The 25,393-nt window shown below is 33.6% G+C and overlaps 1 protein-coding gene across 1 annotated transcript; it reads right to left on the reverse strand.

Moving 5' to 3' along the window:
• Positions 1 to 1,081: 1,081 nt before the first annotated feature.
• Positions 1,082 to 1,636, reverse strand: LOC110667752 (isoeugenol synthase 1-like). Its single transcript, XM_058147931.1, has 2 exons — positions 1,268 to 1,636; positions 1,082 to 1,177 (listed from the first exon to the last, which is right to left on the reverse strand). The coding sequence occupies exons 1-2, from the start codon at positions 1,457 to 1,459 to the stop codon at positions 1,082 to 1,084; spliced, it is 288 nt and encodes a 95-aa protein (XP_058003914.1). The 5' UTR covers positions 1,460 to 1,636.
• Positions 1,637 to 25,393: the final 23,757 nt, after the last annotated feature.

Genomic DNA, 25,393 nt, shown 5'->3' on the forward strand with positions numbered 1-25,393 from the left:
AACACAACCTGCAGAAAATAGCACTTCCAATAATTCATTTCTCCTCCAACTTCCTTGCTTCAATTTGACATTCAAGGCACTTCTAAATATCATCAATACATCTCAACAATCCCAATTGCATGGTATAATACAAAAATACCAAAGTTAGGCCAAACCCTAACTCACAATTTCAACCTCATAAAATCTCAATGTAAATCAACTTATAATACTTATAATACATCAACCAACATCATTAAATCACTTTATATACATCATAGTCATCAAAAACCATCACTCACCATGGGTACCAAAAATTCACTCCCCCCATAACTCACCTATTTCTTTTAGTTTCTTACAAATTTCACTTCATTTTAACCTTAACTCAAGGATTAATAAAGGAAGAAAGGAAGATTAGGCACTAACCTCTTGGGTAACTTGTTAAACTTCAACTTTTCTTCTTTTTTTTCACTATCAATGGCTTCCTTATGGAGTGGGCTAACTTTTTAATGAAGGGGTCTATGGGTTTTGGTGAGTGAAAGCTTGGGAAATCAAGCTTTAAGCTTGATAACAATGGTGGGGAGGGAGAGACCAAGGGAGACGGCAAGGAGAGAGAGAGAAGAGGAAGAAGAAGATGGTTGGTGGAGTTTTGTCTCTTGTGGGTATTTATATATATACATTTATGTGTACTTTATTATTTTTTTAAATTTCATAAATCTATTTCCTTTCTTTTCTTTTCTTTCCTTTTCTTTTCTTTTCTTTTCTTCTTCTTTCTCTTCTCATTTTTCAAATTCAAATTCATAAAATTAATTTATGTTAATTATTCTATTTCCAAATTTTAATTTGACATTTAAGTTAAAATTCACCTCTAGGGGTGAAATGACCAAAATGCCTTTCATGGTGCTCATCGGATTATTTTTATTTTTTTTATATCAATTAATAAATTATCTAAATTTTATTTTTTTTCTCAAAATTTTTCCTATATATTTTTTTTAATATTTATTTCATTAATTTATGCCTCCTCACTATAGTTTAAGTGTAGTTCCAGACATTTTAACTATTCGAATAGACATTAGTTGTCGGAACAGTAAAATGTACGGACTACCTACGGTGTGGGCGTTACAGGAACAACAAGAGTGGAAATCACCACATCTACTTGTTTAAGTACTGAAACAAGCTTCTCATGCTCCTCCAATTCTCCCTGTAATTAAGTTATTTTTTTGCATAAATTAGATTAAACATGCCAAAATCATATAAATAAAAGGTGGAGAATTAATTAATGGATATATACTTGAAATACAGTGACTCCCAGGGACTGGAATTGCTGGTGAAGTTGTAGCTTTGAAGAAAGAGTGTCATTTGATCTGAGTTGGCGAACATAAGCATAGGTAGGATGACCCATGGATATGCTTGCCTTCACCATGTATTCTCCTAGATACCCAGTTGCTCCAAATATCAGGATCTTACTTTTCTCTGAATCCATTGGTTCCTTCGTTGAACTTAATTAAGCTATGTACGTATATGCAAACAGAACTTCTATTTGGCCCTTTTATGCATGTGGATGATGTGGAAGCAGAACAGCCTCGGATGAGATATTCATAATATATTTATGGAGCGCTAAAAAATATTTCTTCACAAAAAATTACGGATACACTCTAATTATGGAACTCACATGATTAATGTTAGAATACAACCATTATATATACAACAATTCCTCATATAAATATAAAAGTATAATTGTTAAGGGCATGTGTGGAGCCAAAAAATTGAATTATAATAGACTATATAAATAATTGAGTATAAAATATATAGTAAATAAAAATAAACACAAAATATTAAACTTTAAAAATTTTTTATCAAATAAAAAAATTATAAAATTTTTTTTATAATAAATATAAATATTACAATATTATAGTTTTAATTATTATATAACTTCATAATATAAATTATATAATTAAAAAAATAATAATAATTTATTTTAAAGTATTATGTCAAATTTTTGCATAAAATTCATAAATTCAAAAGTAAAAAAATAGATATAAATGCCAAATAAATAGATTATATTACATAATCAAAGAGATATAAAAAAATTAGAAATTTATAAAATAAATGTGCATTTAAGTTAATTTATCTAAAATTTGCGTAAGAGTTGATACCACCAATTTTAACAACTTATCTATATATATAAATGAATGGGAAGATGAAAAAAATTAAAAAAAAATCTCATCTAATTCTAAATTCTATATTGCGTGATAGAAAGTTATTAGGTTATATATATATATATATATATATATATATATATATATATATATATATATATATATATGAAACAAATGAAAGAAAGCTAAATGAATGGGAAGATGAAAAAAATTAAAAAAAAAATCTCATCTAATTCTAAATTCTATATTGCGTGATGGAAAGTTATTAGGTTAGCTTAAATTTAATTTTCAAATAATAGCAATTAATCAAATTTGAATTTGTAAATTTAAAAGTTTGACTTATTAAATTTTAATTAAATTTTTGTATTTATTTAACGAATTCAAGTAATTTTAATATTTCAGTTTAAATCATAATATATAAATTGTAAATTATTAAGATCAATTAAAAAATTTGAGAGGTTCAATTAAAAAAAATAAAAATTTACTACACTTATTTAATTTTTTTTTATATAAATATTTAAGAGAGACTATTAAAAAATTTTAGAGATCAATTAATAAAAAATTAAAATTAATATACCGATTAAAATGTTTGAAAACATTTGGATGGCAAACAACTAAAATAAGCTAAATAAACATTTTTTTTTGTTTAAATATAAATACAATATAGGAAGAAATGATTGAGGAAATGATTGAGGGCTTGCTTGTCCCCCACTAGCCCCTTCCCTCCGCCCCTCATTAAGGATATTGTGTGGAGCAGGTGCTTGAATAATTTCTCCCTCATGATAAGGATTACTTTGGCCTTTTATTTTATTTTTTATTTATTTTTTAGAATTTATGTGTTAAGTACCTCCTCAAAAAAATTTTAAGTTTTAATAATTTTTATTTTTAAAAATTTAAATTTTAGTAATTAATTTTATTAATGTCGCTAAAAAATTTCCTCTAAATTTGAGAACAATAATTTTATCAAATTTAATATTTAAAATTAATTTTACATCTAATTATAAAATAAATTAAATATTAAAGCTAAAAAATCTATTTTCTTGGCATAAGAAATTGTATTATTTATTTTATTTATATAGAGTTACTATTTATTATAATAATTATAAATTATTTTTATAAAATAATAATTAATTTAAAAATAACTCTACACACAATTAAAATTTTAAAACCTAAATTTAGTTTTTTTTTATTACATTTTAACTCTTTAATAGAATATTACAAAGTTGACGTATTTTCAATGCTATGTTTCACTCAATTTCTTCTGCAATAAGTTTAATGATCATATATATGATAGAATTACTTACTTTTAGTTCAGCTTTATATGCAAAGGAAATGCATACATCATTCAAAATTAATTGACATTTGCAAATTAAAGATAAATTTCTCTTTGACGACTTACTGTGTAACGTCCTCATCATAGGTAGTCCGTACATTTTACTGTTCCAACGACTAATGTCTATTCGGACAGTCAAAATGTCTGAAACTATACCTAAACTATAGTGAGGAGGCATAAATTAAAGAAATAAATGTAAAGAAAATATAGAAAATATTTAGAGAATTTATTAATTGGTATAAAATAATAAAAATGACTTGATATGTATTATGAAGGGCATTTTGGTCATTTTCACTCCCATAGATGAATTTTGACCTAAATATCAAATTAAAAATTTAGAGAATAAAATAATTAACATAAATTAAATTTTATGAAATAAATTAGGAAAATGAGAAGAGAAAAGAAAGGAAAAGAAAGGACAAAAAAAAGCTTATGGAAATTTTAAAATTTAAAGTACACAATAGAATATATATATATATATATATATCGAAATGGGGGATAAGGGTGCCGGCCATGTAGAGGAAGAGAGAGATATACCCATTAGAAGACAAAAGCCACCAACTCCATCTTCTTCTCCACTCTTTCTCTCTCTCTTCCTCTACATGGCCGGCACCCTTATCCCCCATTTCCTCCATTGATATTCACGCTTTCAAGCTTGATTTCCCAAGCTTCTACCAATCAAAACCTTTAGCACCCTTCACAAAAAAAAAATACTCCCCACACCCTAAGAAAGCTATAAACACCCACAAGAATTAAGAAAATTGAAGTTTGGGAAGCTCAAGTAAGGTTAGTGCACTAATCCCTCTTCTTCTCTTTATTAAACATGAAAAGCATATTTAGCCAAGTATAAATATCATGAAAATGAAAAGAAAATTTGAAAGAAAGAACCCTTGATTTTTGGGCAGCCATGGAACTTGAAGTTTGTTACTCTTAAGTAATAAAAAATGGGTCCATGAGAATGTGTGATGAGTTGAAATGTTGGGAGTTGGTTATGTAGGGTTTGTATAAATTTGAAACTTTGGAAACTAGGGTTTATGTAAATGATTGAGAACCTTATGTAAATGCATGAATTTAACCTAATTGAGTTGAGATTGATGCTTATAGAAGTGCTATATATGCTTATTTGGAGTTTGGAAGAAGGAGGAGATTGAAATTGGGAGTGTGAATTTTTTGCAGGTTGTGTTGTTGTTAAATCCAGTAACTTTTTATTGCCATATCTCCCTTTATGTTGCCCCAATTGGTATGAGGCTAATTGAAGGTGTTTTAGGATATCCAAACCTTCATTTTTCAAGTAGGAAACCTGCCCAAATTTTGTTAAAATCATGACCAATTCTCTGCCCAAACATGGATGACCAAACACTGAAACCCAGAAAATTACCAAATGAACAGTACGTGTTCATTTGATCATAACTCTCTCTATACTGGTCCAAATGACCTAAAATTTACATCAATGGAAAGCTTAGACATAGGGCTACACTTTTCATGAAGACCACCTGACCCATTTTTGCCTTTGCATAGTGTTCCTTTGGTATGCTTGACCATTTTTGGCAAAAATGCCATAACTTGGTCTCCAAAGCTGCAAATTGAGAAAAAGTAGTGCCAAAAGTTTTATAAGACATAGCACAACAATTTTTATGTATTGACCAAGCTCTAGAAACCATTGCATCCTAGGGAAAATATTAGCCAAAGTTAGGAATTGAAATCTGGAAAATGCTAAGTTAAACCCAGACTGCCATTTGATACCCGTGTGTTCATTTGGCCATAACTCCCACTAGGAAATTCTATTTGAGATGTGCCAATATGATATGGAAACATGATACTTAGGGCTACAACATTGATTTAGACACCTTTGCCAAATTCTAAGTGTAAAAACCCTAAAAAGAGGGTCAAACATACTGCCCTGAAGTTTGACTATTGCCTTTATAAGATTAAGAGTCCAGGTTAATACATTGACCATAACTCACTATACTAAGCTTAAAAAATTATGAAATTGTACTTGGGAGTCCCTAAGACATAGAGGAACATATCTTGTGAAGGCACCTAAGTTTAAAAATGACCATAAAATGATTAAATGACTGGTCAAAGTTTATTTATCAGGAATTGTAAATTCTAGACAGCTTAGAGGCAAAGGGACCAGTTATGGTATTTTGACCATAACTTAAGCTCTATAATCCCAAATTCAGTGATTCAAAAACTGAAATTAAAGTTTAAACATAGAGGAGCATTTGTTATGAAGGAAGTGTGACCAAATAGATATCCTAACCCAGTCAAATTCCTAGATAAAGATAACACATCAAAATGAACCTAAAGAAAGGTTCATGGGAAAAATGCTATACATAGTGATTAAAATACTCTTAAGGCTAATTAAATATTAAAAATGATATGAATATGTAAATTGGGACTAATGTCCTATTAATATGAAATTAATGATACCACTGAACAGTACCAGAAAATAGTAACAGTGAATAGTACTAAAATAATTAAAAATATTTAATTGGCCATAGTATACCTAGACTTATTTATTTAGTTTGGATAAATTGGTATACCAATTAGAGACTACAGATAGCAGTACTGCCTATCGAGAAAATCATGAATTGACAATATATGTCTAGTATGATTGTTCTACAGGCTATATGCCTACTTACTGGCCATTGTGCCTACTTTATTTCTGGTTTTACAAGCCTGACAGTGGGTCTCGTGCCCGACAGTTGGCCTCGTGCCTGACAGATGTATACTCGACAGACATATGGCTGTCTAACCAGTATACACCCGTACATCCAACTTTTATAATTTGTTATAGGTTTCTTAGGCACTGATAAAAATTAATTAAGACTTAAAATATAATAAGTAATCATAAAAGATCCCGATAATGTTAATTGTTTTCAAAAAGCAATAAAACTGTAAAAGACCCAGAAATTTTGATTTGCAGATATTAATGCAATTGTTTAATTATTATTATTATTATTATTATAAATTATGCACCACTAAGCATTATGCTTAGCGCATTGGTTTTCCAACGCGTAGATACTGAAAATCAGCAGCCGCCACAGCAACAGCCACCACAGTAGTGTTCGGACAGAGTTTCGACCAGATCTGCCACCTACCAGAGTCACCTCACTAGTCTTTTGTATTTTGGTAGGGCCCATGTATAGACTAGTGTTTTGGTTCATTATGTCTAGTCATGATGTATTTCATTTTGGACTTGTAATTAAACTTGAGCTTGAAATGAAAACTTGTAATTTATTATCTATGAATTTCCATATGAATGCAATAGATGATACTTCATTTTGAGATCTCATAAATAGTTGTGAATGATATGATAGAAGAGAATATGATATGAAAATGTGTGAAATGAATATGGACATGTTAACAGGTGATTAGTGGAAACCTGCTAGATACTAATAAAACAGGGGAGGCTCTGTCCGGGTCTCCGCAGCAATAAGATATAAAAAAAAAATTCTACACATAGAATACATATTTTAAATGACATCAAAAGTTTACAATAGATATGATAAAACAAGATAGGGTACTCCGACACCGATTGTAGCACTTCTTGCTTGGCTATACAGTAGACGGGTAAGGGGCATCACATTTAGTGGTATCAGAGCAGAGGTTTAGACGGTCTTAGACCTAGATAGTTGGAAATAGATTGATTGCATCACATGCATGGGCCTTTAAATAGAGTCGAGGTGACACTAATGCAGATCTGTTCTTTGTTTGTTTTATATGATCGATGGCATCTGATCCTTCAGAGCATGGACCTCCAAGACCGATAGAGGAGGAGGTAGAGAGTCACACACCTGGACCTGCTCCTAGTCGGGGCAAAGTAGTAGAAGAGCAGAGTCATCTCGAGGAACTGCGAGTAGGGCACAACAGGCCTTCTATGAACAGATGACACAGCTGCTCCGTCAGGTCACTGGAGCTATGCCCTAGCCACAACCGCCTCCACATCCATAGCCACAACCACAGCCACCTCCACCACCACCACCTGTACAGCCACCATCGCCCCCACAGCCACAACCTGTACACAGATCTCCACTAGAGAGACTACGAAAGTATGGTGCAATTTACTTCAGAGGTAAAAGGGATGATGATCCAGCTGCAGTAGAGTATTGGCTGGAGAGGACAGAGAGGGTATTGCAGCAGTTGCACTACACCATAGAGTAGCAGTTGGAGGGTGCTCTGTCACTGCTACAGGAGGATGCATATAGATGGTGGGTGACAGAATCTAGAGTGGTACAGCCTACACAGATCACCTGGGAGTTCTTTCTGGCTGAATTCAGAAAGAAATACATCAGTCATATGTACTTGGAGGCTAGAAGGAGAGAATTCTTGGCACTGAGACAGAGGCAGCTGACAGTCTCCGAATATGAGCGAGAATTCATGAGACTCAGTGGATATGCATTAAAGTTGATGCCCACAGAAACTGATAAATGTAGAAGGTTTTAGGATAGACTGAATGACAACATCAGGTTGATAGTGACATCCCACCACTTCACTGATTTCTCTCTGTTGGTAGCATTAGCCCTTGATGTGGAAAGAGTCAGAAATGAAGAGCAGTCCAGAAAGGATAGGCAACGCAAGAGGGGTTTTGGATCTGGTCAGTTCGGTTTAGCAGACACGGGTAGTAAGAGGCCCAAGGAGTCTCAGGGTTAGACTCAGGGTCGGGGCAAGAAGCAGAAGCCTCGATTGGCTCCAAGGAGAGGAGGATGATAGTCTGGTGCATCAGTGGGTAGTTCACCTGGTGCAGCTACACGGGGATTAGCTCCACCACCTACTTATGTACATTGTGGTAGACCCCACAGAGGAGAGTGCAGATTGTTGATGGGTGGATGTTTTAGATGTAGGTTTACGGATCACTTCTTGAAGGATTGTCCACAGAGGAACACTAGTGCTCCCACTGCTCCACCTCAGATAGAGAGGTCTGCCCTAGTAGCACAGAGGGCTAGGAGACCTGCGAGGCTTGATACAGCTGATACATCACAGAGGCCTACTGCAGAGACAGTGCAGAGGCAGGAGACTAGGGTAGCACCACGTGCTTATACTATGAGAGCTCGAGATGAGCCAGAACTAGCTGATGTCATTAGAGGTACATTTTCTTTTTATGACCTGCTAATATGTGCATTGATTGATCTGGGTTCCACACATTCATATGTGTGTATCACACCACTAGTTGATAGAGGGGTACAAGTAAAGGAGCTAGAGGAGGACATACAAGTCACAAACCCTTTAGGCTATAGTGTCATGGTGAAAAAGGTCTACAAGGGTTGTCTTCTAAAAATACAAAGGTATGAGTTTTCAACTGACTTGATTGAGCTACCATTCCATGAGTTCGATGTGATATTAGGTATGGACTGGTTATCACGTCATCAGGCGATGGTAGATTATCAGCTAAAGAGGATGTCACTACAGACAGTAGATGGGGATGAGATTAGAGTTGTGGGTGAAGGAACGAGTTGTCTTTCTACCATCATATCAGCCACAGCAGCCAGGAGATTGATAAGAAAGGGCTGTGAGGCTTTCTTAACACATGTGGTTGACACCAAGAAGATTAGCCCAAGCATACAGGAGATGTAATGGCCAGGCCCACTAGTGATATTGTCTGCTCTGGGCTGAAGCCTTCATGGTTTTAAAACTAGTCACTAGGGGTTATGAACCGCCAACTTATAAACCCAGCATCTCTCCCGTGTTTTGCCGATGTGGGATTTGCCTAGGGTGTTACAAGAGATCCCCACTATATGTGATTTTTCAGATGTGTTTCCGGAAGAGTTTTCGGGTTTACCACCCGATAGAGAAGTGGAGTTTGCCATAGAGGTTATGCCAGGTACTGCACCGATGTCCATTGCTCCATATAGGATGGCACCTACTGAATTGAGAGAGTTGAAAGTTCAGTTATAGGAGCTACTAGATAAGGGCTTCATACGCCCTAGTGTGTCACCCTGGGGAGCACCAGTGCTATTTGTGAAGAAGAAGGATGGTGCCCTTCGGCTATGTATAGACTACCGACAGCTGAATAAGGTAACTGTGAAAAACAAATACCCTTTACCTAGGGTAGATGACCTGTTTGATTAGTTGAGGGGAGCTGGAGTATTCTCTAAGATAGATCTCAGATTAGTCTATCACCAGTTGAGAGTGAAGGAGACAGATGTTCCTAAAACTGCTTTCAGGACTCGGTATGGACACTATGAGTTCCTAGTGATGCTATTTGGGCTGACAAATGCACCAGTAGCTTTCATGGACCTAATGAACCGTATCTTTCATCCCTACTTGGATCAGTTTATTATGGTCTTTATAGATGATATCTTGGTGTATTCTAAGAACCGGGAGGAGCATGATGAACACCTGAGAATAGTACTACAGACACTATGGGAAAAGCAGTTGTATGCCAAGTTGTCCAAGTATGACTTCTGGTTGGATGAGATATCCTTCCTTGGACACATTGTGTCAGCAGATGGAATCAGGGTAGATCCAAGGAAGATTGAAGCAATAGTTGAATGGAAGCCTCCTAGAAATGTAACAGAAGTCAGAAGCCTTTTGGGGTTAGCTATATACTATAGGAGATTTGTGAAGGGATTTTCCCTTATAGCAGCCCCACTGACTAAGTTACTGCATAAGAATGCAAAGTTTGACTGGAATGATAAATGTCAAACCAACTTTGAGAAGCTGAAGGCTCTGCTTATAGAAGCTCTAGTGTTGACATAGCCAGAGTCAGAGAAAGACTATGTGATCTACAGTGATGCCTCTCATAATGGGCTTGGTGTGTTCTGATGCAGGAAAGGAAAGTAGTTGCCTATGCTTCTAGATAGCTAAGGCCACATGAAAAGAACAACCCAACTCATGACTTGGAATTAGCGGCAATAATATTTGCATTGAAGATATGGAGGCACTACCTATATGGTGAGAAGTGTTACATCTACACTGATCACAAGAGTCTAAAGTACTTGCCAGCTCAAAAGGAACTCAATCTGAGGCAGAGGAGATGGATTGAATTCCTTAAAGACTTTGACTGTGCGATCGACTACCATTTTGGGAAGGCAAATGTAGTGGCTGACGCCCTAAGCAGGAAGTCCATGAAGGCTTTAAGAGCATTGAATGCTCGGTTATCTTTAGCACATGATGGGGTACTTGTGGCTGAGTTGCTTGTAAAGCCAAACTTGCTATAGCAAATATAAGAAGCACAGTTAAGGGATGAAAAGTTGCTAACTATTATGGGCAGAACTCAAGAGGGGAAGGAGACTAACTATGAGTTAAAAGGAGATGGGTGCCTATACTATAAAGGCAGAATATGTGTACCAAGAGATGAGGAACTGAAGAAGAATATCTTGAAAGAGGCACACAGTAGCTTCCATGCTATGCACCCAGGAAGTACTAAGATGTACCAAGACCTAAAAACACATTATTGGTGGCCTGGAATGAAGAAAGAGATTGATGATTTTGTGACTAGATGTTTGATATGCCAGTAGGTTAAGGCTAAGCATCAGGTTCCATCAGGGTTGTTGCAACTTATATCCATACCAGAATGGAAATGGGACCGTGTCACCATGGATTTTGTGACTGGGCTACCATTGATGTAGAGGAAGCATGATACTATATGGGTGATTGTGGATAGATTGACCAAGTCAGCTCACTTCCTACCAGTTAAAATCGACTACTTATTGGAGAGATTAGCAGAAATTTACATAGATGAGATAGTCCGGCTACATGGAGTGCCAACATCTATCATATTTGACCGAGACCTGAGATTTACTTTGAGGTTTTGGAAGAGGCTACAAGAGTCTTTAGGCACTTGACTACACTTTAGTATGGCTTTTCATCCACAGACGGATGGACAGTCAGAATGGGTGATTCAGGTAACCCTTAGAACCTAGTAAATTATTATAGATGTTAAAAGACTACTAAAAATGACATGAATCACATGATAGGTATTAGAGGATATGTTGAGAAGTTACATCATTGATTTTGAAGGAAGTTGGGAGAAGTATCTTCCTTTGGTAGAGTGTGCTTACAACAACAGCTACCAAGCCAGCATAAAAATGGCTCCATATGAAGCATTATATGGGAAGAGACGTAGGACTCCCTTATGCTGGACAGAAATGGGTGAGGAGAAAGTAGTGGGCCTAGATTTGGTGAAACAGACTGAGGAAAAAGTGAAACTTATTAGAGACAATTTGAAAGTCGCCTCAGACAGACAGAAGTCATATGCCAACTTGAGGAGAAAGGATATAGAGTATGAGGTTGGTGATAAGGTGTTTCTTAAGGTATCAACATTGAAGAAAGTACTGAGATTTGGTAAGAAGGGTAAGTTGAGTCCTAGGTTTATTGGTCCATATCATGTCATTGAGCGTGTGGGTCCAGTAGCCTACAAGCTAGCTTTACCACCTAAGCTGGACAAGATCTACAGTGTATTCCATGTGTCGATGCTCAGGAGATACTGATTAGATCCTTCACTTGTCATTTCAGCAGAGGAGGTAATTGTGCAACCTGATTTGACCTATGAAGAAGAGCCAGTCAGAATCTTAGCATGGGAAGTGAAAGAACTTAGAAACAAGAGGATCCCACTAGTGAAAGTCTTGTGGAGACACCACAACATGGAAGAAGCGACATAGGAGAGCGAGGAGATGATGAGGCAGCAGTTCCCTCAGCTCTTCACATTAGGTAAAATTCGAGGATGAAATTTCTATTAGAATGGAAGAATTGTAATGCCCTCACTATAGGTAGTCTGTACATTTTACTGTTCCGACGACTAATATCTGTTCAAACAGTCAAAATGTCTGGAACTACACCTAAACTATAGTGAGGAGGCATAAATTGAAGAAATAAATGTAAAGAAAATATAAGAAAAATTTAGAGAATTTATTAATTGGTATAAAATAATAAAAATAACCCAATATGCATTATGAAGGGCATTTTGGTCATTTCACTCCTAGAGGTAAATTTTGACCTAAATGTCAAATTAAAAACTTTGAGAATAAAATAATTAACATAAATTAAAATTTATGAAATAAATTAGGAAAATGAGAAGAGAAAAGAAAAGAAAAGAAAAGAAAAGAAAAGAAAGGAAAAGAAAAGAAAAAAAAAGCTTATGGAAATTTTAAAATTTAAAGTACACAATAGAATATATATATATATATATATATATATATATATATATATATATATATATATATATATATATATATATATATACACCCATTAGAAGACAAAAGCCACCAACTCCATCTTCTTCTCTACTCTTTCTCTCTCTCTCTTCCTCTACAAGGCCGGCACCCTTGTCCTCCATTTCCTCCATTGATATTCAAGTTTTCAAGCTTGATTTCCCAAGCTTCTACCCATTAAAACCTTTAGCACCCTTCACAAAAAATACTCCCTACGCCCTAAGGAAGCTATAGACACCCATAGGAATTAAGAAAATTAAAGTTTGGAAAGCTCAAGTAAGGTTAGTGCACTAATCCCTCTTCTTCTCTTCATTAAACATGAAAAGCATGTTTAGCCAAGTATAAATATCATGAAAATGAAAAGAAAATTTGAAAGAAAGAACCCTTGATTTTTGGGCAGCCATGGAACTTGAAGTTTGTTACTCTTAAGTAATGAAAAAATGGTTCCATGAGAATATGTGATGAGTTGAAATGTTGGGAGTTGGTTGTGTAGGGTTTGTATAAATTTGAAACTTTGGAAACTAGGGTTTGTGTAAATGATTGAGAACCTTATGTAAATACATGAATTTGACCTAATTGAGTTGAGATTGATGCTTATAGAAGTGCTATATATGCTTATTTGGAGTTTGGAAGAAGAAGGAGATTGAAATTGAGAGTGTGAATTTTCTGCAGGCTGTGTTGTTATTGAATCTAGTAGCTTTTTATTGCCATATCTCCCTTTGTGTTGCCCCAATTGGTATGAGGCCAATTAGAGGTGTTTTAGGACATCAAAACCTTCATTTTTTAAGAAGGAACCCTACCAAATTTTATCAAAATCATGAGCAATTCTCTGTCTAAACCAGGATGACCAAACACTGAAACCCAGAAAATGACCAAATGAACAATACATGTTCATTTGGTCATAACTCTCTCTATACTGGTCCAAATGACCTAAAATTTACATCAATGGAAAGCTTAGACATAGGGCTACACTTTTCATGAAGACCACCTAACCCAGTTTTGCTTTTAACCAAGTCAAATTGTTAGCAAAAGTTGGGTCACTAAAAATGCCAACCCAGAAATTGTCCAAAATACTGTTCCTTTGGTATGCTTGACCAGTTTTGGCAAAAATGCCATAACTTGGTCTCCAAAGCTGCAAATTGAGTGAAACTAGTGCCAAAAGTTTTATAAGACATAACACAACAATTTTTATGCATTGACCAAGCTCTAGAAACCATTGCATCCTAGGAAAAATATTAGCCAAAGTTAGGAATTGAAATATGAAAAATGTTAAGTTGAACCCAGAATGCCATTTGATACCCGTGTGTTCATTTAGCCATAACTCCCATTAGGAAATTCCATTTGAGACGTGCCAATATGATATGGAAACATGATACTTAGGGCTACAATATTGATTTAGACACCTTTGCCAAATTTTAAGTTTAAAGACCCTAAAAAGTGGGTCAAACATACTGCTCTGAAGTTTGACTATTGTCTTTATAAGATTAAGAGTCCAAGTCAATACATTGACCATAACTCACTATACTAAGCTTGAAAAGTTATGAAATAGTACCTGGGAGTCCCTAACAAAGAGAGGAACATATCTTGTGAAGGAACCTAAGTCTAAAAATGACCATAAAATGATCAAATGACTGGTAAAAGTTTATTGACCAGGAATTGTAAATTCTAGACAGCTTAGAGGCAAAGGGACCAGCTATGGTATTTTGATCATAACTTGAGTTCTATAACCCCAAATTCAATGATTCAAAAACTGAAATTAAAGTTTAAACATAGAGGAGTATTTGTTATGAGGGAAGTATGACCAAATAGACATCCTAACCTAGTCAAATTCCTAGATAAAGATAACACATCAAAATGAACCTAAAGAAAGGTTCATGGGAAAAATGCTATACATAGTGATTAAAATACTCATAAGGCTAATTAGATATTAAAAATGATATGAATATGTAAATTGGGACTAATGTCCTATTAATATGAAATTAATGATACCATTGAACAGTACCAGAAAATAGTAACAATGAATAATACTAAAATAATTAAAAATATTTAATTGCCCATAGTATACCTAGACTTATTTATTTAGTTTGGATAAATTAGTATACCAATTAAGGACTACAGATAGTCGTACTGCCTACCGAGAAAATCATGAATTGACAATATATCTCTGGTATGATTGTTTTACAGGCTATATGCCTACTTATTAGCCATTGTGCCTACTTTATTTCTGGCTTTACAAGCCTGACAGCGGGTCTCATGACCATCAGCTGGCCTTGTGCACAGGACATATCTTTGGATGGACATATGGTCGTCTAACCGAGATACACCCGTGCATCCAGCTTTTATAATTTGTTATAGGTTTCTTAGGCACTGATAAAAATTAATTAAGACTTAAAATACAATAAGTAATAATAAAATATCCCGATAATGTTAATTATTTCCAAAGAGCAATAAAAATGTAAAAGACCCAGAAATTTTGATTTGCAGATATTAATTCAATTGTTTAATTATTGTTATTATAAATTATGCACCACTAAGTGTTATGCTTAGCGCGTTGGTTTTCCATCGCGTAGGTACTGAAGATCAGCAGTCGCCACAGTAGTGTTCGGACAGAGTTCTGACCAGATCTGCCACCGACCAGAGTCATCTCACCAGTATTTTGTATTTTTGGTAGGGTCCATATATAGACTAGAATTTTGGTTCATTATATTTAGTCATGATGTATTTCATTTTGGACTTGTAATTAAACTTGAAATTGAAATGAAAACTTGTAATTTATTATTTATGAATTTCCATATGAATGCAATAGATGATACTTCATTTTGAGATCTCATAAATAGTTGTGAATGATATAATAAAAGAGAATATAATATGAAAATGAGTGAAATGAAAATGGACATGTTAACAAGTGATTAGTGGAAACCCGCTAGATGCTAATAAAACAGGGGAGGCTCTGTCCGGGTCTCCATAGAAATAAGATTAAAAAAAAAGAAAAAAATTCTACACATAGAATACATATTTTAAATGACATCAAAAGTTTACAATAGATATGATAAAACAAGATAGGGTGCTCCGGCACCGAATATGGCTCTTCTTGCTCGGTTATACAGTAGGCGGGTAAGGGGCGTCACATACTGTTATATATTGAAAACAAATATTTTTTTATTTTACTGTAATTCACGTATAAATAATTTTCACAACAATAAAAAAAAAAATTAAACACTCTATTTTAATATGTTATAAATGATAATGAAAATAGTATTGATATTTAAATGTTGGCTCCCCTTCATATCTGTTCCTGTGTCTACTCTAAACTCATGTAATTCTTAATTAACAAATATAAAAATTTAAGTCTAATAATATGTTATTAATTCTTGTATAAAATACTTATTCATATATGTATGTAATCATAGTTATAATACGTCAAATAAATAAAATATATGTAAACTTTAAAAGGATTTGCATATATTTTTTATGATATTAAAAAGCTTAATTATTCACTAATGCAATTAAGATAAAAAAAAAAAACACACACACACACACAAACACTACCAATATGAAAACAAAAGGAGAAAAAAATTAATCATATCATAACTTAATCAGGCAACTAATTTTTAATTAAGTTAAATTTTATTTAATATAATTTCTTAAATGATGAGAAAATTTGTAAATTAACAAAATAAAAATTTAGAGAGGTAAATTAATTATTAGTCAAACATAATTACATGTTAATTCTTAATTAATAAATATAAAAATCTAAATCTAATAATATGCTATTATTTTTACAAATTAGCTATTCTAGGTTGTGTAATTTCTACAATTCAATTCAATGTAATTATCTATTGCAATATTGGAAGCGAATATCATGCTCATATTGCTGCCTTAAATCTGCGACCAGAACTTGTTTCCTTTTCTGAATTACATGGGCATCTAATTGCTCATGAGATTCCATTGAAAAACTTGCATGTGTTGAAGACTGATTCAAAATTAAAGCTAAGTATTTGATTTGATCTTTGTTAGTTAGCTAGCAAATATCTCGTTTTCCCATTTTTTCTACCAAAATTTTCTCTGTTAGTGACTTGATTTTGTCTATTTTTTTTCGCTTTTCTGTTATCATGTAAGCCTATGAATAGGCACCTTCAATTTCAGACTAAATATGAGTCTTTCTCTACATATGTCTTCCATTTTTCCTTTGTTGATATCTCTTAGTCTTTGTCATTTTTTCCAACAATTATGGTATCAGAGCATTGGTTCTTGTTATTGCTCCAAGTGTTTGTTAAAAGTCCTAAGAGAAATTTCCATGGTTACAAATGGGAATAGCATGAATGTTACTCAGCCCCTCATTCCTATTTTCAAAGGGGACACTTATGAGTTTTGGAGCATCAAAATGAAGACGTTATTCAAGTCTCAAGACCTCTGGGATCTTTTGGAGAATGAGTACACTGATCCTGATGAAGAGAGTAAGCCGAGAGAAAATAGGAGGAGGGACTCAAAGGCATTGTTCTTCATCCAGTAAGTTGTTCATGAGACCGTTTTTTCAAGGATTGCAACTACCTTTACATCAAAGGAAGCATGGGAAACACTAAAGAAAGAATTTCAAGGCTCAACAAAGGTAATTACAGTGAAACTCCAATATCTTTGCCGTAATTTTAAAACTTTATTTATGAAAAATAAAGAGTCTATGCAAGATTTTCTATCTAGAGTGGTAGAAATTATTAGTCAAATAAGATCTTTTGGTGAGAAACTCAATGATCAAACAGTTGTAGAAAAAGTTTTGAGGAGTTTGACTCTTACATTTGATCATGTGGTTGCTGCCATTGAGAAATCTAAGGATCTTTCTAATTTTTCATTTGATGAACCAATGGGTTCTTTACAAGCTCATGAAGCTAGGCTGAATAGATCATTTGAAAAAAGTGAAGAGAAGGCATTTCAAGTGAAGGGTGAGGCAACTTCACATAATGAGGAGTTAAGAAAAGTAGCAAGTGGAGGGGGATATCATGTTAGAGGCCACTGTAGAGGCAGAAGCAGTAGCAGATCCAATGGGCAAGCCTATTAGGGGCAATCTTTGTTAGTAGTATGCCCTAGAGCATATCATTTAGTATGTATCTTGTACATAATTTTATTAATAAAAGGCATTTCCACTTTTCGTTTACATAATATATTTATGTGTAATAGAAAAGGTCCATTGATATTTTGTTAGAAATATTATTCTTAAGTTGTTAAGAATATGAGTGACAATATTTCTAGCACAAAGTATCATAAATAGGTTCACAATCGAGGATACTTCATAATAAGGACATGACTTATCCAGAAAGATTGTATTCATGTTTGTTCCCAAGTTATTTATATGAGATATAAATAAGATGGAATGGTGAGTCTCATGCCATATAACAAACATGATAGGCACTTATAAATGATAAGTAGGCCGAACCAGTGACACTTATGACAAGCACATGGAGTTTACTCTTGTCAATGTTTTGTCATAAATCATATCAGTGCATATAATCTTTAGACCGAGATAGCACAGTTATCTTGTATATAGGTAGTTTGAGTTTGATCGCTTTCATACTTGTACTATGTATGGGTATATGGGCATGTGTTGGCTCCTACTAGTTATATATGGAGGTAGGTGTTGATCAAGATGGAATCTGTTCCTCTAAGTAAATAGAGATAAAATCCTATGTTCATTTAATTGTTCTTGATGTTTCAAGTTCTGGCCAGACAGATAGATTTATTCAAAAAGAGTTTCGATGAGAAAAATCTTTTAATCAAGAACTGGAATTAAAAGAGAACATAATATTCATAGCAAATGGAGTTTGACATAAACCATGACTCAGCTTGAGTTGGGATTTTGTAACAGAGATTCCAGTGCATGGTAACATATGATTATAGGTTCATTTAAGGTAAATCTTATTACTAATTGGGTGGCCATGGCATGCTATGCTAGGTGTTAACTATGGTCTATGAGGTTCATAAAATGATTTAGAGAAATCATTTATGGTAAGAAAGAGTTCTGATGATATTAAGAGTTGATATCATGTCTCATTGCCAATTAGTGATGAGCCTAGTAAGTCACACACATACACAAGTTATCACCTATTTAAATATGATTTAATTAATTAATTAAAGAGTTTAATTGATTAATTAAATAGGTTTGGTTTGCAATTAAATTGCAAAGTCCCTAGCATGACTTGAAACCAAATCTAGATTATTGGATGTGTAGTATAAATTAAATTTATATTTAAAGTGTTTAAATATGAATTTAATTGATGAGAAATTAATTAATAGAGATTAATTAATTAATTTATATTTGATATAAATTAATTAGAAGAAGAAAATAATTATTTTGGGTTAAGAACTCAAAATTAAGACACAGGGGCATTTTGGTCATTTCACAGTGTGACACGTGGCACCATGAGATGGTGACACATGGGATTACACATAAGCTTGCCAAATGCTTTTTTTAATCATGTAAGATGATTAAAATCAAGATTAAATATAGGTTTGACACTTGGCACAATGTGATTGGGTCACTTAAACCTAGAGCTAATCAAAAGGTGACATGTGGCTAGGGTTTAATGTGTTAACCTAGCTATTTAAGTGTGGTTATGAAAAGAAAAAATAACCAGCAGCCTCTCCTCTCATTTGTCACGCCACTTTGAGCCTCTCCAGCTATTTCTCTTCATCTCTCATCAATTCAAAGAGATTAGCCATCAATCTCTTGAATTAAGAACACTAGAAATTGTTTCTAGTGTCCTGTTTACATCTCTAATCTCTTAAAAGGCAAAACTTAAATTTATAATTAATAGAAAAAGCTTTAGAGGCTGTTCAAGGGCTGCCATAGGTGTTCTTGGTGTGGACAAGCTAGAGGGACAACATTTGGTGTCCTGAAGACAAATCTCAAAGGCGCAGACATAGATGCATCAAGAGGTTAGTGTAATCGTTCTTGATTTAATCTAGGGTTCTAAAATTAATCTGATTAATTTTAAAATCCTAAATGGCAAATACAGATCCAAAAACATATTAAAAGAGTTTTAACATGTTGTTTATCATTGAAATCAAATAGATAAAAATAAATCTTGCATGGTGCATGTGACCCTAGGCGAAATTTTTTTTTGAATTCAATGGTATAATCTTGTGTTTTTCACACTTCCGTTCCTTACATTGGTATCAGAGCCACTATATTTGCCATTTAGATTGTTGATTATATGATTTAATTGTGTGATTTGATCATGAGATGATTGATTCATTGCTGGTTGGATCAAGAGGTGTGGCGGCACACATGGTGAAGCCACCATTGGTGGCGGCAACAATGGTTCCATGGGTGGTTCAAGGTTTGCTTTTTAATTCTGCAATTGTTGTATGATCTAAGGCCTATTCTTTGACTAATTAAAGTGTTTAATTAGTTGTTTTAATCACACAATTAAATTATGATTCAAATCAGAATTTTAAAAATTGTTTGAATGTGATTCAAATCTGAATTTTAAAAGTTGTTTGAATGTGATTCAAATCTGAATTTTTAAAGTTGTTTGAATCATATTTAAATCTGATTTTTTAAAATTGATTCAATAAAATTCAGATCTGATTTTTAAAAAAATGTTTGAATGTGATTCAAATCTGAATTTTTGAAGTTGTTTGAATGTGATTCAAATCTGAATTTTTAAATTTGTTTGAATGAGATTCAAATCTAAATTTTTAAATTTATTTGAATCATATTCAAATCTGGATTTTTAAGTTGAATATAAGATATTCAATTTAATTTAAGTATGTATGTTTTATTTAATTTTTAAATAGTGATATGCATGATGGATGATCATGGACTATAAAAGACCAATGTGATTGGATTTATTTCTTTTATGTTTCTTTGGGATTGTAAATTAATTAATTTATTTTAATTTATTTTGGGCATGTATTATTAAGTTTGTAATATTTTGGGTTGTAATTTCTGTCACACCCTACCCCTCTATAAGGCATAACATGATCCCGTAGTATACCTAATGAATTACCAACTCCGTCTACTGATAACCCATTAAATACACTACAAGGGATTTTAAAAGCTTTTCTTACTTCTTTTACAGTGGTGAGCACTATTTACAGGTATTAAAAACTTTTGTGAACTGAAGTGAAACAACTAACTCATTTGGTTTATTTGGAATTCCTGTAAAAATTTTGGCAAAGTGCCATCTGTATTTTGGACAAAACAGCTTCTTGAAAACTGTAAAAGCACTTCAATAATTTTCCAAATCTCAACTCCAATACATTTCTCAACACAACAATTTATCAACTCAATTCCATAGAAATTTTTCAAAGTCTGAGATAAGGAAATATAATACAATTTTTACAAGTCAAATAACTCATAATTAATTTACAACTTCAAGGTACAATTTGAATTTACAAAAAATCAAAAACAAAATGTACATACTCATACATTACTGACAAAATGCAAAATATTGGTATACTCATTATACTGTAATCCTCATGGATGTATTAGCGGCCTAGTCTGCTCTGTCTCTCTACAATAAAGCTATCACGAGACAATGTCTCAGTGGTGCACAACATTAACCAAATACAAATTTTAAATCACAATTCATAAATCATATCAATAGTGGATACTTAAAACCATAGTTAAATTCAAGGCAATGAATGTCATAAGGAATTTAAACTCCAATTCACAAATTATCAAAATTCATAATAACACAATTTAGTCAAATAGCTTAAGAATACCGTATTGCCAATTCATACACAATTTGATCAAATTACTGAATAACACAGTTTTTCCAATCAATGACTCAATTTGATCAAATACTGAATAATACCTTTTTGCAAATCAATAACACAATTCGATCAAATAACTGAAGAATACAGTGTTGCCAATCAATAACACAATTTAGGTCATGACACAACTTTTTCCATATATGCCGTGTTGTACACCACGACAAGACATACTCACCCCAATAATCAAAATCAATGAGGGAGGAAGCTAGCTATCTAATGAGTACTCATCCATACTCACCTCAGACTGGGAAGTCAAAGAGGGAGGAACATAATCATACTCACCCCAGACTAATAAGTCAAAGAGGGAGGAATAATCACACTCACCCCATTAATGGAGGAGGAACATATTATCAGTGTCATGCCAATTGTGAGTCAAAACAATTCCAAACATTTTATTCAAATGATCCGTAAGAATCCAATAAATTTCCAAAGTTATAATTTCATTCACAAAATGGCAACACAATTCGTAATTCACTTCAATTTCCACAAAACCATTTACAGTGCTTTTCAATCAATAAGTATCCATCAATATCATTCAAACAATTTTTCACAGTTTCAAACCATTCACCATGTTTTTCAATCAATAAGTGTTCATCAAACACATTTCCACAATTTAAAACAATAATATACAAATAGTCAATATTTATTTCAATTGAAAAATTCAAGAGAAATAGTTGTTGTGCACAAACACAATTTAAAACAATAATATACAAATAGTCAATATTTATTTCAATTGAAAATTCCAAAAGAAATAGCCGTTGTGCACAAACACAATTTAAATCAATAACATAATTAATCATATGAAATCTTATTCAGAGTAAAATCAGTTGAAAACTAGTTGTGCACAAACCTCTGATGACTGTCTCCCTGGTCTGGACTCAGTGTTTCCTTCTCTTTTCCTGAGTCTTTAGTAACTGAGAAACACAATTTGAAGTGTTTCAGTACTAAATTAAATTGTCTCTAACGATAATGTTTGGTAAATAATGCACTGAACTAAATTTTTCACTTAATCACCTAATATACAGACCCTCGTTGCGTTTTAGGTACATTAGGTTTTAGTATCGTTAATATGTCACATTCGATAAGGTTTTAGGTTTGGTATGTTTTACCAAAGTCATTTCCTTGCTTAGTGCATTTTAATGCAAATTGCTGGATTCCGGGACACTGGTTTGACCTAACCGGACGATCTAGTTCCCTCGGTTTTCGGGTCTCGGTCGAAACTACAAACTTGTAGATCTAGGTCTTATTGCACGCGGTGCAAAATTTCAGGTCAATCCGAGTTAAGTGGACCAAGTTATGGTCATTATACTATTGCTGGTCAAATGGTACCATTTTAGGTCAATTTTAGGTCAAATTGGTCAATTCTGGTTCGGCCAGTTTTTGGACCCGAACTTGTGCAAGTTGTTTGACTTGTTTATGGTGATTTCTGGGATTTGGTGTCTTCATAAGACTTGTAGGTATGGGTCTTAACTATTCTTGGTCAAAATTTCAGGTCAATTGGACCTGGTTTGAGTGAGTTATGGCCTAAATACTCACTGCTGCCCAAATGGTCAGTTTTTAGGTCTCAAGTGTACCTAATCCGAATTGGTCATTTTTCACATCACCTTGCAAGCAGAATTTTGGTATGGTTTCTCAATGAAAGTTGGCACATTTTGTGCCTAGTTTCATCTCAAATTGGTCTCATACCAATTGAGGTTACACATTCAAGGTTATAGGCTAAAATATACACTGCCCTCAATATGCATTTCACACCCCAACTTCAAACACACACTTACCTTTGCCATTTGTTTACTTACCTACCAAACTGTTTTGGCACATTACCAAAAGCATTTTCTACATTACATTAGCATTATTTTGGGCAGATTCCAATCACCCTTAACATACCAAATATCATTCACAATTACAATTTCTAAGTACCATTACAAACACACCTAAACATTACAAACTTTACATACACTTTACAACATTAATTTACATACATATCATCAATCCTTCTAGGTCAATATTCTGCCCACACTTCCTTCAATATACACCATTACTCAAGTGTCCACAAGCTGCCACAACCATTCTTCAACATCACATTGCCGTCCCATATACCAATTCTCATCAAAGTGCATAATTCACCATATAAACATGAAATAATTCACTAAGTTACTCAATCACCATGATTAACATGATTTCTCATCAATTATATGCACAAATACCTCATCAAAAACATGACTCATGGCTGTCCAAAATGACAACAACAATAACCCTTCAAACTCAAAATTTTCCTTCACCAAACTAACACCCATAACATGAACATAAACTTTAACAAAGAAATTCTCAAAAATACAAACTTACCTTTAATTGTAACTTGCTAAACCTTCACCAAACTTCTCAAAATTGGTATCAATATCTTCCTTGTGATGTGTAGACAAAGTTTAATGAAGAACACTAAGAGATTAGAGTTGAAAATGGAGGATAGATCAAGCTTGCATGCAAAACGTCAATGGTGGTTTCAAGGGTTCTTCAATTCGGCCATTTTGAGAACACTTGAGGAAGATGGGATTTCAGATGGTTAGTGGACCTACATCAGCCATATATCATGTTTAATTAATCCTATAGTGGTCCACTAACAAAAATTAAATCATATTATAAGTTAACTTTCACTTATTCCACATTTAACCCATGATTTTTGCTATTTAATTTAGGTACCACTAAACTAATTTTTCATTTTATTTTCTAAGTGTAATACTATTTATTTTTAATGGATATTTAGGTCAAAAGACACTTCGGGATGTCAAATGACCATAATACCCCTGTTCGGGTGGCATTCCCGATTTTTCTATACCTGGTTTTGTTTTCGATTTCTCACTTTTCTTTGTACTAATTATTTAATTTTTCTTTGATCTTTCTAATGATATTTATTCTTCAACAAGGGTCTATTTATGTTCCAAAAATGTTTTCCAGGGTTCCAACGGTCCACGCTGTGACTTCCCGGTGCGGTCACCCATCGCTAGGTTTCCTGGCTCGTTTAACTTGATCACATTTCTTTGCTATCATTTTTCCTTTGTTTTTCTTATACTTTCTTTTCTTGTATTTCATTATTTATGTCTCCTCATTCATATTGAAGTGTAGTTCTAGGCTTCCTAGCCGTCCAGACAGCACTGGTCACCAGAGCAGTAGAACGCACTACCGAACTTAGGGGTGTTACAATTTCTAGTGTCCTGTTTACATCTCTAATCTCTTAAAAGGCAGAACTTGAATTTCTAATTAATAGAAAAAGCTTTAGAGGCTGTTCAAGGGCTGCCATAGGTGTTCTTGGTGTGGACAAGCTAGAGGGACAACATTTGGTGTCCTGAAGACGAATCTCAAAGGCGCAGACACACTTTAGTGCATCAAGAGGTTAGTGTAATCGTTCTTGATTTAATCTAAGGTTCTAAAATTAATCTGATTAATTTTAAAATCTTAAATGGCAAATACAGATCCAAAAACATATTAAAAGAGTTTTAATATGTTGTTTATCATTGAAATTAAATAGATAAAAATAAATCTTGCATGGTGCATGTGACCCTAGGTGAAATTTTTTTTTGAATTCAATGGTATAATCTTGTGTTTTTCACGCTTCCGTTCCTTACAATCTTCTAGTGAACAACAAGGCTATAAAAGTGGTATTCAGTGCCACTATTGCAAGAAGTTTGGGCATGTGAAGGCAGAATGCTGGAATCTTAAAAGGAAAGCAAGTTATGTTAAGGAAGATGAAGAAGAAGACAAATTGTTTATGGCCCATGAAGTTAAGCATGATGTACAAGTGCAAGTGAAATCTGGTTTCTAGACAGTGGTTGTTCAAGTCATATAGTGTTCAAAGAGCTTGATGAGTCTCAAAAGACAAGAGTTAGACTTGGACATGGTAGGCCACTTCAAGCTGAAGGAAAAGGCACAGTTGCTATCAATACTAGTAATGGTAAAGTTAAGCTTCTTCATTATGTGTTTTTTGTTCCTAGTTTATCACACAA

The sequence above is a fragment of the Hevea brasiliensis genome, chromosome 6 (genome assembly GCF_030052815.1).
Source record: "Hevea brasiliensis isolate MT/VB/25A 57/8 chromosome 6, ASM3005281v1, whole genome shotgun sequence".
NCBI lineage: Eukaryota > Viridiplantae > Streptophyta > Magnoliopsida > Malpighiales > Euphorbiaceae > Hevea > Hevea brasiliensis.

What these genes read in the sequence shown, in the direction of transcription:
- LOC110667752 (XM_058147931.1), bottom strand. Translation starts at nt 1,459, where the DNA reads ATGGATTCAGAGAAAAGTAAGATCCTGATATTTGGAGCAACTGGGTAT. An exon ending in TGGGAGTCACTGTATTTCAA is followed by an intron (nt 1,178 to 1,267) that starts GTATATATCCAT and finishes ACTTAATTACAG; the next exon opens with GGAGAATTGGAGGAGCATGA.